At 49.5% G+C, this 13399-nt stretch overlaps 1 protein-coding gene across 4 annotated transcripts in view; it reads right to left on the minus strand.

The window, feature by feature from the left end:
* Positions 1 to 13399, minus strand: part of LOC108259843 (spectrin beta chain, non-erythrocytic 1) — a 69912-nt gene that overhangs the window by 9533 nt on the left and 46980 nt on the right. For all 4 annotated transcript variants that reach the window (XM_017459561.3, XM_017459563.3, XM_017459564.3 and 1 more), the window contains 22 exons: positions 10156 to 10307; positions 9868 to 10041; positions 8178 to 8269; positions 7031 to 7111; positions 5442 to 5557; positions 5213 to 5325; positions 4916 to 5103; positions 4695 to 4812; positions 4392 to 4550; positions 3988 to 4290; positions 3664 to 3817; positions 3100 to 3494; positions 2839 to 2943; positions 2540 to 2698; positions 2229 to 2440; positions 1997 to 2134; positions 1685 to 1904; positions 1152 to 1505; positions 884 to 1066; positions 593 to 795; positions 282 to 372; positions 7 to 153 (listed from right to left, as the gene is read on the minus strand). In XM_017459561.3, the coding sequence (XP_017315050.1) occupies positions 7 to 153; positions 282 to 372; positions 593 to 795; positions 884 to 1066; positions 1152 to 1505; positions 1685 to 1904; positions 1997 to 2134; positions 2229 to 2440; positions 2540 to 2698; positions 2839 to 2943; positions 3100 to 3494; positions 3664 to 3817; positions 3988 to 4290; positions 4392 to 4550; positions 4695 to 4812; positions 4916 to 5103; positions 5213 to 5325; positions 5442 to 5557; positions 7031 to 7111; positions 8178 to 8269; positions 9868 to 10041; positions 10156 to 10307 (3857 nt within the window). The remainder of the gene's footprint in view (positions 1 to 6; positions 154 to 281; positions 373 to 592; positions 796 to 883; positions 1067 to 1151; positions 1506 to 1684; positions 1905 to 1996; positions 2135 to 2228; positions 2441 to 2539; positions 2699 to 2838; positions 2944 to 3099; positions 3495 to 3663; positions 3818 to 3987; positions 4291 to 4391; positions 4551 to 4694; positions 4813 to 4915; positions 5104 to 5212; positions 5326 to 5441; positions 5558 to 7030; positions 7112 to 8177; positions 8270 to 9867; positions 10042 to 10155; positions 10308 to 13399) is intronic.

The raw sequence follows: 13399 nt of genomic DNA on the forward strand, positions 1-13399 counted from the left end.
GTACACCTTATCGATTTTGTCCAGCCAATCCTTGTTGGAGGCCAGCTCGGCCATGAAGGCTTGGTGTTTCTGCCACTTGCTGTGCAGGTTCCTGGCCTCGTCGTAAGTCATATCCTGAGCTGTCAACATCTTCTCATTAATCCACAGAGTCAGCTATGAGGAGAGAGGGGGGGGGGGGGGGGCGGGGGATGACAGAATCTGTTAATTTATTACTAATTAACCAAAACCAATCCAACTGGACTGCACCGTGCCAGATTTGTGGTGTGAGTGTGTGTGTGTACCTCCTGTCCATCCTGGAGGAAGTGCTGTAGCTCTCTGTTATCCTTCAGTTTACCCAGCAGCTCGTTAGCGGCCTGTTTGTTCTTCTGGTGCCTGAAAGAAATATTTAGAGACGCGTTCAAACATAGCTGTCGTTGGCACTACAGTGCCATGTCGATCAACTCGGCCAGCGTTACGCTTCTCTGCCGTGGAATATCGCACGTTATATAGTTCCGCTAATGATTTCTGTCCACCGGAGGGCGCTAGTGTTGTAGCGGGGAACCCCATGCACTGATTCAACGTACACGCACTCGTCTTTTCTCGTTCTCCTTACCTCTCTTCGATGGAGTCGGCTTTCTCCTGGATCTTGTCGGCATTGGCGTTGCCATCGGAAACAAGGCGCCGCCCTGACTCCACCACTCCGTTGATCTTTTCTTCGCTGGCCTCCATGGTGGTGAGGAAGTCCTCGTGCTTCTTGATGGCCTCCAGTGCCCCCTGCAGGCTCGATGGCATCTCAGTGTGCGACAGAACATACTCCTGACAGGAGATAGAGACGGGTACGAACGTCAGATCATTACAGCTAACCATCCTTTTCTCCACCTTTTCATCTCTCTCTGCCTCTAACCTGGTTATTGAGGAAGCTCTCGGCCTGCTTGGCGTCTCTGAGGAAGGTCTGGAAGTCGAAGGCCTGGGCCAGCAGGCACTGTCTGCTCTCCCACATCCGACGCAGATCCTGCCAGCCCGTGTCCAGAGCCTGCAGCCGCTGCGCCAGGAACATGTGCTGAGCGTCCGTCTGGCCCTGGGTCACCTACACACACACAAAACCAGACCATAGTAAATGGGCATGCTGTGTATTTAAGGACTTTGTGAGTGAAAAACGTGTTGCTTCTCACCTCCGCGCCAGTGGCCTTGATCCTCTCGTAGTCGTCGCGGTAGTTGTCCACCTCGTTCTTGATGGAATCATGCTGAGCCAGGAGTTGCTCCGCCTCGGCGAGCGAGGTGGGCGTGTCCTCAGACGCCACAGCGGTCTGTGTGCGCGAGAGCCAGGCCTGGAAGTCGTCGAGGTGGCGCAGGAAGCCCTGCAGCTTAGAGGCTTCGCCCAGACCCTCCTCGCGCTTCTTCATGGTGCCGCACAGCTCCTCCCACACTTCCTCCATGTCGGCCAGCCGCGCCCGGATCTCCTCAGCCTGTTCAGGGTGTTCGGACACCAGTTGCTCGGCCTCGGCGCGCTGCCCGCCCAGCTTCCCCTGCGGGACGGAAAAACAGAGCGGCGTGAGAACGTTTACTCGGGTCGTCTCACGTCTTTGTTTTCGACCAGGCGCTTAAATGAAGGAGAAGGAACTACTTTCCGCACTACGCTAGAAATCCGATCGGTCATGTTTGAATAAAACACTAATGCCTGGCGAATATCAAGGTGCTGTTGTACCTGTATGGCCTCCAGGTCTTTCTCCATGCCCGTGAGCTTGCGCTGTAAGGCCATGACCCCGGCCAGGTCGTTGCCGAGACCCTGAGTGGATTCGATCACTTTGGTCTTCTCCTTCATCCAGCTCTGGAGCTCGTTACACTCCAAGTGGTAGTTCTGGATGTTCAGAGCCGATTCCAGAGCCTGCTTCCGATCGTCCGCCAGCCGCTGGAACTCGCGCCACCTAGAGAGCGAATCAAACGGATCCTGTTTTTAAAAAGAATGACGACATTCTTTTACGTTATGTTGGCATGCTGCCGTGTTGGGTGTGCGTACCTGTCGTTGAGTTGGTCTTGAGTCTGGTTAATTTGTTCCTTGTTGCGGCTGTCGGATTTGAGCAGCTGTTCGGCGACCTGATTCACGTCGGCAATGCGAGAGCCGAGATTATTCGTCTCCGGCTCCAGAGTCTCGAACCTGCACGGCCACAAAGCGAACGATTCACCACCACAATGCGGCATAACATACAAGATAACACTAAACTGACTCCTTCCCACATTCTCCCACTCACCTCTGCTGGACCACCTCTAGGTCCTCGAGTTTGGAGGGGATCTCCATGGTCAGGAGCCACTGCTCCTTCTCGCCGATCCACAGCTGGCAGGCGTCGGCCTCGCTGTACATCCGGTACAGTGCCAGAGCCCCTTCCAGGGCATCACGCCGTGCCAAGGACAGAGCCTTCAACTCCTCGTAGCGCTGCTCTATAGCAGGGAGACGACCCTCCACCTGTGAAAACGGAGAGGGAGAGAGAGAGAGATGGGTCTACCAGAGGGGTTACCAAAAAACACAGAGAGCAGAGGTGACCTAGGGACCTAGCAAACGTACCTGTGGAGAGTGAGCGTATTCTGAAGGCAGTGACTGAGCCTGCTCGTGCAGCGAGTCAATAAGAGAGCGATGGCTCTGGATCTCCTCCTCGACCTCCTTCTGTTTCCGCGCCAACGTCTGTGTCGAGAACTCGTCGTGGCCGACCTCCTGACTGGATACCTGCCACGACACGCACAGGTGATTAACATACCGCAACAGGTACACCGCTGCAACTGCGTTACTGACCCTGTAGTCACGGTTACAGTTACATGGTCACGTTATTGCAAAACATCAGGACACGTCTCAATACGAGCAGTTACCTGTCTGAGAGCCTCTTGGAGCCATGCCTCCATATCGTTGGCGTCGGTCTGGAACTGGTGCAAAGCTACAGACTCCTTCAGACGCTGCTCTCGCAAACGAGATGCCTAGTGAGATCCAAGAAAGAGAGAGAGAGAGGATGAAAGAAATGGAGAGAAACAAAGAAAGAACGGAAGAAGGGATCATTAGGACCGACTCTGAATTCATTCATTTATTAACAAAGACCTTTAAATTCATCCATAAGTCCACTTATTCCTCCTCACCTCCTCCAGTCGCTCCCACTGAGCTTTGATGTCTTTGATCCTCTCCGTGATCTCTGGTGCTCCGCAGTGCCCCTCCTTCACCAGCTGCTCTCCAGAGGCGATGCTGCTCCCCAGCGGGCCGTAGCGGGCGGCCATCTCGTCCCGGAACGCCTCGTGCTTGGAGAGGAGTCTCAGGGCGGACGACAGGTCCTTCCCGCACTCCTCCGTTGCCATGATCTGTTCTTGCTCACGCATCCAAGCCGCCTCCTCGCCGAGCTCCCACAGCAGCTGCCAGAGACGCCGCGAGTCCTCCAGCTGTGCGCGGCGCTCGGCCGCCAGCCTGCCCAGCTCCTCGTATGCCTGGCCCAGGAGCGCCACCTTCTCCTCCACCAGCGCCGGCTCGCACGGCTTATAGGCTGAGAAGAGGAAAGATGAAGAAAGAGGGAGAGTTCAGAGGCAGCGCTATCGGAGTTAGATTACTCGAGTGTGTGTGTGTGTGAGAGAGAGAGAGCGAGAGAGAGAGAGAGAGAGAGAGAGAGAGAGAGAGAGAGAGAGAGAGAGAGAGAGAGAGAGAGAAACACCTACTCATTTCGTCCGAGGTGAAGCGATTCGCTGCGGCCTGCACCGCCCGGATCCTCTCCGCCTGCGCCGATATGTCTGCCTCCACAAGAGTGTGTTTCTGGAGCAAGTCCTCCACGTCATGAAGGTGTTTCCCGCTGTCTTGTGACTGCAAACGACCCTACACACACACACACACACACACACACACACACACACACACACACACACACACACACTTGCTGAGGCTGAAATGTACCCATGTATGCAGTCCAAGCCATTTTTATCTCGAGCATTTTTATTCTGATTGGATAAAAGGACAGAGGACTCCCTGGAGGACCCGTCACGCACCTTCATGTCTTCCATCCAGTCCATAATGTAGCTCATCTCCTGCAGGAGCCTCTGCAAGTCCCGGTGTGCCGTGAGCCTTTCGCGCCTGGCCGCGAGAAGCTCCTTCAGGTACTCCCAGAGGCGCAGTACGTTGTCGCGACGCGCCAGGATGCGCCGCACGTCATGGTACCCCTCGGCGTCAAGCTCGCGGGCCACAGCTTCCACGGCAGCCACGCGCTCGCCGTACGCGCCGATATCCGTCTCGATGGCCTCGTGCTTGCGTGTCGCCGCCTCCACTGCGCCGAGATCGAAACCGAAGCTGTCCTGTTTTGGAAGAGGATGCAAATATACAGGAAATAAATAGAATAGTTAAAATTTGTTTAAAAAAATGAAATCAAAAACGCACACGTTTTCCGACACCGAACCTGCGAGACGAGGCGCTGGTTCTCGCTGAGCCACGTCTCCCTCATGGCGGCTTTGCGGTCGAACCGCGCCGCCAACATCTCCAGCTTCTCCTGGCGAATCAGCTCGTTCCTCAGGGCCAGCTCACGCTCGTGCTCCGCCTTCTCCAGACGCTCCCACGCCTGCTCGGCCAATCAAAAAATGGGCCTCAGAAATGTGCTGCTAGTGTAAACTAGACTTGCAAGAACAATGTGTGTGTGTGAGAGAAAGAGGAAAGAGAGAGACACAGAGAGAGAGAGAGAGAGAGAGAGAGAGAGAGAGAGAACCTTGTTGATGTCAGAAATGAGTTTTCCCTCTCGAGGCATGTAGACTTTCTGGTTGTTGGCCCTCATTTTGCTCTGGATGGTGAACAGGAGAACCTCCAAATTCCCCTTCTCTGTGAATCTGTCTCACACACACACACACACACACAGTTACAGAAATGCCATACATTTTAATGCAATGAAATCCCGAAAATGTAACTCCGTGGGGGTGTGTGTGTACACACTTGGGGGGTTTCTCCACGGTGCGGTAGGTGTTGAAGGCCTGCAGTTGGTTCTGTACGGCGCTCAGGGAGTTGGCGAGCTGCCGGTCATTGAGTGTAACGATGGTCTGCTCGATCCACTGCAGCAGCTCCGAGGCCAACGTCTCGTACTTCTCGATCAGCTGGTCCGCCTCGATTGCGTAGTCCAGCACCTACACACACACACATTTTTCCTCGATCATCCTTTAACGTTTGTCAATCATATCCACACACACACACACACACACACACACACACACACACACACACACACACACACACCTTGCCAATTCGCTTGCCTTCCACGGCGAGCGCCTTCATCTTGCTGAAGTAGTGGTAGTAGGTGGCCACGTAGGTGATGATCGACTTCTCGTCCGGCTGATCCACGTTCACATCTACACACACGCGCACACACACAAGTGATAAATTATGAAAAAAATGTCACACTTCCAGTAATGTGCGTGTGTGTGTGTGTCTGTGTGTGTGTGAGTGTGAGTGTGTATATATGTACCCTCAGGATCCAGCAGTTTGGTGAGCCCCATCTCCTTCTCTGCGATGTTGAAGGCGTTCTGCAGGTTATAATGAGCATTGGAGCGCTTCAGCGTGTCGAACTCAATCAGGTCCGGCCTGACGGCGAGAGAGACAGCGTGAAACAGAGAGGGAAAGAAAGAGAGAGACAGAGAGTGATTTTATAGATAGATAGATAGATAGATAGATAAATAATAGGAATAATCCTGACTGAAAGAGAGCATGGTACTCTGTGGTACATTTAGCCGACAGCAGAGGGCGCCAGCCGGCCGGTTACGCTGCACCGCATCCACCGTGTGTGGATCGACAGATAATTTATTCTCCTTATGTAGGTCAAATAATCCAGCCTTCTGCGCCGGAGTGTGAGCAGAACAGAACTGCACAAACACTATAAGAAGCTGTTCTGGATGTACGGATGGATGGATAGATGGAGGGACGGATGGAGGGAGAGCGTAATGGATTGATAGTCACTTGTATGAGTAGGAGCATTATAAGACGGGAGAGACGGTGGCTCAGGTGGGCCATTAATCAGTTGTGCGAGAGCAGCGAAATGATAATGGGGACATCAGTAACTCAGAATGATGTACATCTCTCTCTCACACACACACACACACACGCGCCTCATTTCTCGAGCAGAAGATGCTTCCGTTCTCCAGTAATCTGCATAAGCAAGAACAAAACCCTCCGTGCGGTGCCGTTATAGGAAACTAATCCATGACGAGGTACAGTAGTACGATGTAGGAGTTACAGTGAAGCATGCGCTCGAAAACTCGACGCAATTTATTCCACTTACACCATCGCAAAACATGCTGACGATTCACAATGTTTACTCGTTTTCAAAAAAACAACAACAACAACAACAACAACAACAACAACAGCAACAACAGCAACAACAACAACACGTAAAACACTTTTTATCCAAACGTAGTTACGTTGTGGAACAACCCGTGAAGCCCATCAGCTCCCGGTCACGTTTTATGTTAAATGTAAGCTCCTCTGTCCCGAAGATGCTGGAAAAGTTACGGCTTCACCTCCGACACTGGAGACTCCTTCCGTAACAATTTCGGAACGATTATTTATTTATTTTCGATCAGTTTTTACGTCGAGTGTCCTCCGAACCCCCCGGACGAGGAACGATAACGTATTAAAACGTTGATCTGAACCTGCGATTTGCGGCTTCGCTACTGCCAGAGCTGCCGTGATAGAAAACCAGATCAAAACCTTCTGGCCAATCGGATTCGAGAACAGAACGCCGCTGTGGTGTTCGGCGCTAACGGTTTTTCAGCACGCCGGGATCAGGGGATTATGGGACCTGACAGGCTTCAGCAATTGACCTGAATACCTGCAGGCTTGGCAATATGTGTCGACATGTTAAAGAATGAAGCGGGGTGTGTGTGTGTGTGTGTGTGTGTGTGTGTGTGTGTGTGTGTGTGAGAGAGAGAGAGAGAGAGAATGAGTATGAGTGACTCATCATTTTGATCAATAGCTTTTGCTTCGTGTTTGCTTTGGGATGCATGAGGACAATGACCTTAGACGCTTGTGTCACTGTGTGTGTGTGTGTGTGTAGGCTACCTGTGTTTGTGCACGATGGCGTTGAATGCCAGGCCGTCTCTCCAGCTGGTGGTGAAGTTGTGCACGTTGACATTCGGGTACCTGCAGCACAAACAGCCCAGTACAGCGTGTTATTAACTGTGTGTTATTAGCTGTGTAACACGTTAATCATTAACGCACACCGCTGTTAACGCCACACACCCCTATGCTCGCAGAGAGGAAGACGTGACGACACCGTCACGCCGATTGCATTCCTCGCGCTAATCCCGATCCTACTCTGCTCGTGGTCTGCCGTTTCTACAGTTCCCTCTAGAAGTTCTTACTAATTAGTTCACGCAAAAAAAAAGGAACTATCCTATTTGTATCCTGTTGTATACGACTTCCGGTTACACGTACGTAGAGACGTTACGAAGAAAAAATAATGCTTGGAATGAAAGCAGCTAGTGCGTAGCTAGTTCGCAAACAAAGCTAGTGCGAATCGAACTCGGATACGTTTCAAAACGAGAACGTACGGCGATCTGATGTTTCTCCTACGGGTTTCCTGGACAGGCCACGCCCACAACTTGTGACTGTAGTTTAATGACGGCTGTCTCAGGCATCGTTTTTGATTTTAAATGGTATATAAAAGTACCAGTCGTACACTCGTGGTCATGTTGCTAGTGCTAGCATTACCAAACTCCTTGTTTTCGCTTCAGTCCCTTTGATCGGTTCCTGCCTTGCGTTTTGGCAGGAAGCTGGAACAATCCCGACTGCTACTTTGCAAGCAAGGAGACCCAACGTGCATCTAATTGTGTAGGTGTATTGTGGTGATGTCGTATTTCGGTCACTTTTTTTTAGGTTCGCGCTTGCATCCTCATGAACGTTTAGCCGAGGCAAAGATTTAAAGGCATCCTAAACACCTAGGTACGTGTTCTAACGGCAGTTTTAAACGACCTTTGACCTTAACAACAATACAGATAAACGTCAACATGTCACTCATTTCAAACGGTGGATGTCAACGTGGTGCTTGGACCCGGATAATCGCTGCTGCGTCATTTCTTCTATTCTTTTCTTGAGTTTTTTTTCTTTCATCATTCCACCATTTGTTGTTGTTCGTTCGTTCTCTCTCTCTCTCTCTCTCTCTCTCTCTCTCTCTCTCTCTCTCTCTCTCTCTCTCTCTCTCTCTCACCCAGCCGTCTTCATCTGGCACCACAGCAGTAAGGCGTCTTTGGCAGATTTCTTCTCCTTGTTGTCCTCCGTCTCCACGCTGATGTCCTGAATCTGCACGCACGCACACACACACACACACACACACACACACGTTCTAACTTATACATGGTGTTAAAAAAAAAAAAGGAGAAACAAAATAGAAGGATGTCAAGCTCATCCTTATCTCCCCTTACTTGCATAACTACATCTTGATACTTCATAAAGTCCTACCTGACTCCTTTTATGGTAACGTTTACATTATAAATATCTTCTTTACACAGAAGTGTTACAGCAAAACAGCATTTAAAAGTGTTTATATATATATATTTATATTAATTGCATCAATCAGCATCAGTGTCCATCAACCCACTACACAGGGAGGGGGTTTGGGGGGAGTTGGGGGATCACTTAGCACTTTATTGGGACGTACAGTTGTTGATAAATTTCCGTAAAAAGGAACTGGCGGTCAAACGAGTTAGCGAAATAATCCCCACTGCTCTTCGCGTAGCGAGATATTTCGCCAGCTAGGTCATGAACACTTAGGCTGTGATATTTCAGAGCTGTCAGATCTAGAGCAAACGCCAAGAGACTAACCGGCAAGGGACGGGGTACACTAAACTGGAAACGTGACCGCCATACGTGCGCACGCGCGACGTAGAACATGCTGACAATTACACCCGTCGGACTTCAGCAAAGCAGCGAGGTCGAAACAACACGTTCAGAGACAACGGCGCGCCGAGTCGAACGCGACACAGAGAGCGCACGGCTTAACCAAGAGCACGCCGGCGTAAATTTTAACCAGATTTTCGCAATCCAGACCTGAACAATGACTCCGTTACACTCACCTCGCCTTCAATACGCTCAGATCGGAACTATAGCAGGCCTTTAAAATCAACTGCGACGTCTGTAAAAAAATAAATAAATCTGTTCTCACAACTATAAACAATTTAATTGGATTAAGACCGAACGCAAAACGACGTAAGAATCACGTGAACGTTGGCGTGTAGCATCGCGAGGGACGGAAACTGTCAAGAAGCGCGGAAAAATGAAGGAAAAGGATTCGAAAACGGATTTCTCTGTGACTTTACATCAAAACGTTCTCGGTTCTCAGACCCCAGTGATAAGAACTCGACATCCGCTCTCTTCACGCTTTTCTTCTGTGCTGTAAGCTTCTGGGCTATAGCGCCACCTATCTGGTGCGCGTCTTCGCGTCGTACGTTCGCGCTCGGTGTGAAAGGTCCTTAAAATTAACTGAAACCGACAAAAGCAGAAGTGAATTTCCGTTTCTGTTTTCAAAAAAGAAAAAAAAAAAAATGCATTGCAGTGCGAGCTCAATTTCTAATAATAAAACAACATCAGCATCGAACTCCGGGGAACGCCCCTAGTACTGAGACCTGCACCTGCATGACACTCATGCCTGGAGAATTCAAGTGACTAAAAACGAAACTGAAAGTAAAGTGTATGAAACAAAAAATACAAAATTATATATATATTTTTTTATACAAATACGAATTATTAATTATATTTATACAAATTATATTTACAAAGTATAATATTATATTATTAACAAAAAATACAAATTTATATATAAAAACAAAAACACCCAGGTATTCCTGGAATGCGTAAAATCTGAGATGGAAGAAAAACGTCATGGCCCCGCCCCCCCATACCTGGAAGCGCAGGATGATGGTCCAGATGAGGCCGAGTGTGAGGCGGTGGTTGCCGTCGACGATGTCGTGAGACCCCATGTTCTCCAGGTGGACCTTCTGCTCTTTGAGGAACTGCAGCGCTTTATCCACATTCTCCAAACAGTGGATCCTCATGCGACCTTTGGTGGGCTTCGGCTGGACGAGCGAGGGGAAGAGAAGAATGAAAAGAACAGCAGGGCTAGGTCACCGCGAGCGGAGAGGCTGTGATGGCGAAGATGTGAACGGACGAACGTGTGTAGAGGTACTGACCAGTTGCTCGGACGAGAGCACCTCGAGCAGTCGGATGAGCATGCGTCCATCCCGCAGGTCCGTGTACAGGTCGCTGATCCTGCAGGTCACGCGGCCCAGGTGAGAGTTCACCCACTTGGTGAAGGTCTTCTTCTGTACGGCCTCTCGCTCGTCTACACGGTAAACACAAACCCGGCTTAGTGATTTACACGTCAAATAGGTTCATGCCACAACGAGCCTCACTGCTCACTCTGTGAATAAACAGCGTAATTACTTTCGACCCGAACCGACACACAAAAACAACAATAACATCCTACCGGATTTCTAAAAAGTTGCGCGGAATTTCGTCGCGCTCGTGTGTGCCGACAAACGCCGGTCACATTCTACGTACAGCCGGTTTACATTTAGCCACGCCCACAAATCTCCATATAAGGCAAAGCTCACGGAGAGCTGAAAATGACAAAAATGGCGACGAAATGTTAAAACCACCAACTCTTCCTCCTTTCGTAAGGCGCCATTACTTTTCTACTTCACTAACTGAATGGCTAGTCTAATTTGTCTTAAATTACGGATTTATATTTGTGTGTGTGTGTGTGTGGGGGGGGGGGGGGGGGGGGGTTCATTAAACTGGTGTGTAATTGAGATAATTTAAGCTAATAAAACCTTGTGTATAAAATCGCAACTATACGGATCTTGTTAGCGAGTCTCCTTACACGGGAACGTACACGAACCCAGGAGCGAACAGACGGATAGAAACGTATATCGAATTTTCATCTGAACGTAACGCAATAGCAACTCTCGAAGAACAAACCACACACACACACAAACACACACACACACACACACAGACCACAGCCCACTTGTTGCATCACCGCCACTCACTGTGTTGCATCACGTATTGCGTGTTAACGGCGGCTATTGTGCAAAAGCACGACACTTTATCTTAAAGAATACCGAAGTGCACTTCCTTTTCACCCCTTTGAGTGGAGGACACTTTGGAACGGGAACATGCTCGAACGCTGCTAGCGTGGTGGCTACGTTGTGATGTTGTGAGAACGTTGTGTGTTGGTTTGAACATATGGGAGCTGTCGGTGAGGCTCAAGCGGCAGGTGACAGATGCTTGACGTCACGTGATCTGGATGACCTTTACAGTCAGACGTGTTTCTCCCTCACACACACACACACAGAGAAAAATATATTCAAGGTCTACTGAGTGGATGAAAAGGAAATGTTTAAATAGTGGGTGTGTATTATTCTCTCTCTCTCATTCTCTGTGTGTGTGTGTGTGTGTGCGTGCGTGCGTGTAAGTGGTAGTGACATTAGCGTGTGATTACAACATGTGGTATAAATAATGTAGAGTGATGCGAAACCACCACAAATGATTAGTCTCACACACACACAAGCAGGTAATATAAACTTAATGAGGAACTTCTGAGGAAGGAAAACGTAGGATTGTGTGTGTGTGTGTGTGTGTGTGTGTGTGTGTGTGTGTGTGTGTGTGTGTGGAGTGACGGTAATCCTGATGAGACAGATTAAAGAGCCACTTAGTGCACTTGAAAAACCCCCCCTCTGCACACGCACACACACACACACACACACACACACACACCAGGTTTTATATTTTTATGGAGACCTCCCACGGACGCAATGATTATTACTGCGACGCTTAAACCCGAACCCTGACCACAACCTCTCCACAAGCCCTTTGGAGTCCCCCCAAATAAAAACACTATGTTTTTTTTTTTTTTTTTATGAGGACCGGGTGATTGTGAGGACGTTTGACGCTGTCCTATCATTATCAGGACACGCATGTTTACCTAACGTTCAAGATACCACGTTTGACTTTTTCGCCGCTTACCACGAACTGAGGGAAAGGGGCATTTCCTCAAAGTGTCCTGAAACGCCTGACGTGGGAAAAGGGGCGTGGCAAACAGGAGGAAGAATTTGTTACGAGGCGACTGTGACGAATCTCCCGAGCGTGGCCTCTGATAAAATTATTATTTATTTACTTTTAAATCATAGGTCCTACAACTACTAAATGAAATGATATTTTGCACGAACTTCGTAAAGCTACTCGAAATCCTTGACGCCACAATTCGTCACAACTCCTCACGACATCGGACAACGCCCTGAACTTGGAGTCCCTTTCATCTTTTTCAAGACCTCCGTCTTCCTCTAGGCATTTATACCTTCTTCTCTTTCTTTCTATCCATTGTTCTTTCGCGCTCAGGGTTTTCGGTCTCTGACATGCCGGGAAACGCTATCTCGTTTTACGTAACCACGCCACACACACACACACACACACACACACACACACACACACACACACACACACACACACACACACACACACACAGAGAGAAACACTGAGCAGATCGAGTGTGATTGGATGATTCACTGAAGATAATCCCAGAGTCAATGGAAGGCTCCAGGAGTGCTGTGAAGCGGAGTGTTACACCAAAGGCCTGACCTTCCACACACCGAACATCGTTTATATTTAAACGTCCTGTTTCTGCACGTTAACTTCGTGAAGATATTCCGCCACTTCCGTTGGATCATGGGAAACTCCCACCGTGTCTACTTCGCACCTTTTGTATCGCAGAGCTGACATCACGCCAAGCTCGGGAGGTGCGAATCGGTACGGAACGGTCAGAACGGATACGGAGTTCGGTATAACGCCTCACTTCAGCGTGTGCGGTTGTAATAAAAACAACCAATCACAGCATGGCATGATGACGCAGAGGCGGAGCTTCCACCGTGATGTTCGTTAGTTTCCACATAACAACGGATTCCCAAGTGTCTGATACCACGGTGCTCGATTCGCCAGATGATTACAATTAAAGAACACGTCGCACTTTTTATCCGTTTATACTTACGCTTGACTTTGCTGTGGACGTTCGTGCTCGCGTTATAGCCACTATAAACGATCGTTCTCCCTCAACAGCTGCTTCCCGGCTTGTCGTGTTACCAAGAAACCACAAACAGCGTAAACCCCTCCCGGTAACGTCAACATCGATGTCTCCGGGTTTAAGCGGAGGGTCCGGTACGCTAAAGTCCCCGTGTTAGCCGTTACTATAGAAACGATAACGTATTAGAACGGGGACTTTAAGATAAACACGTGACTTGTAGCCGAACGACTCTCGGAGCTGCAGTTATGGAAAACTGGACCAATCAGATACGAGAACTCGACAGCGCCGTGGCCGGATACTGAACACGGGTCACACGGTCGTCGTTTGTTTTGTTTATTTTCCTCTATGACCCACGT

Source organism: Ictalurus punctatus, chromosome 28, assembly GCF_001660625.3.
Source record: "Ictalurus punctatus breed USDA103 chromosome 28, Coco_2.0, whole genome shotgun sequence".
NCBI lineage: Eukaryota > Metazoa > Chordata > Actinopteri > Siluriformes > Ictaluridae > Ictalurus > Ictalurus punctatus.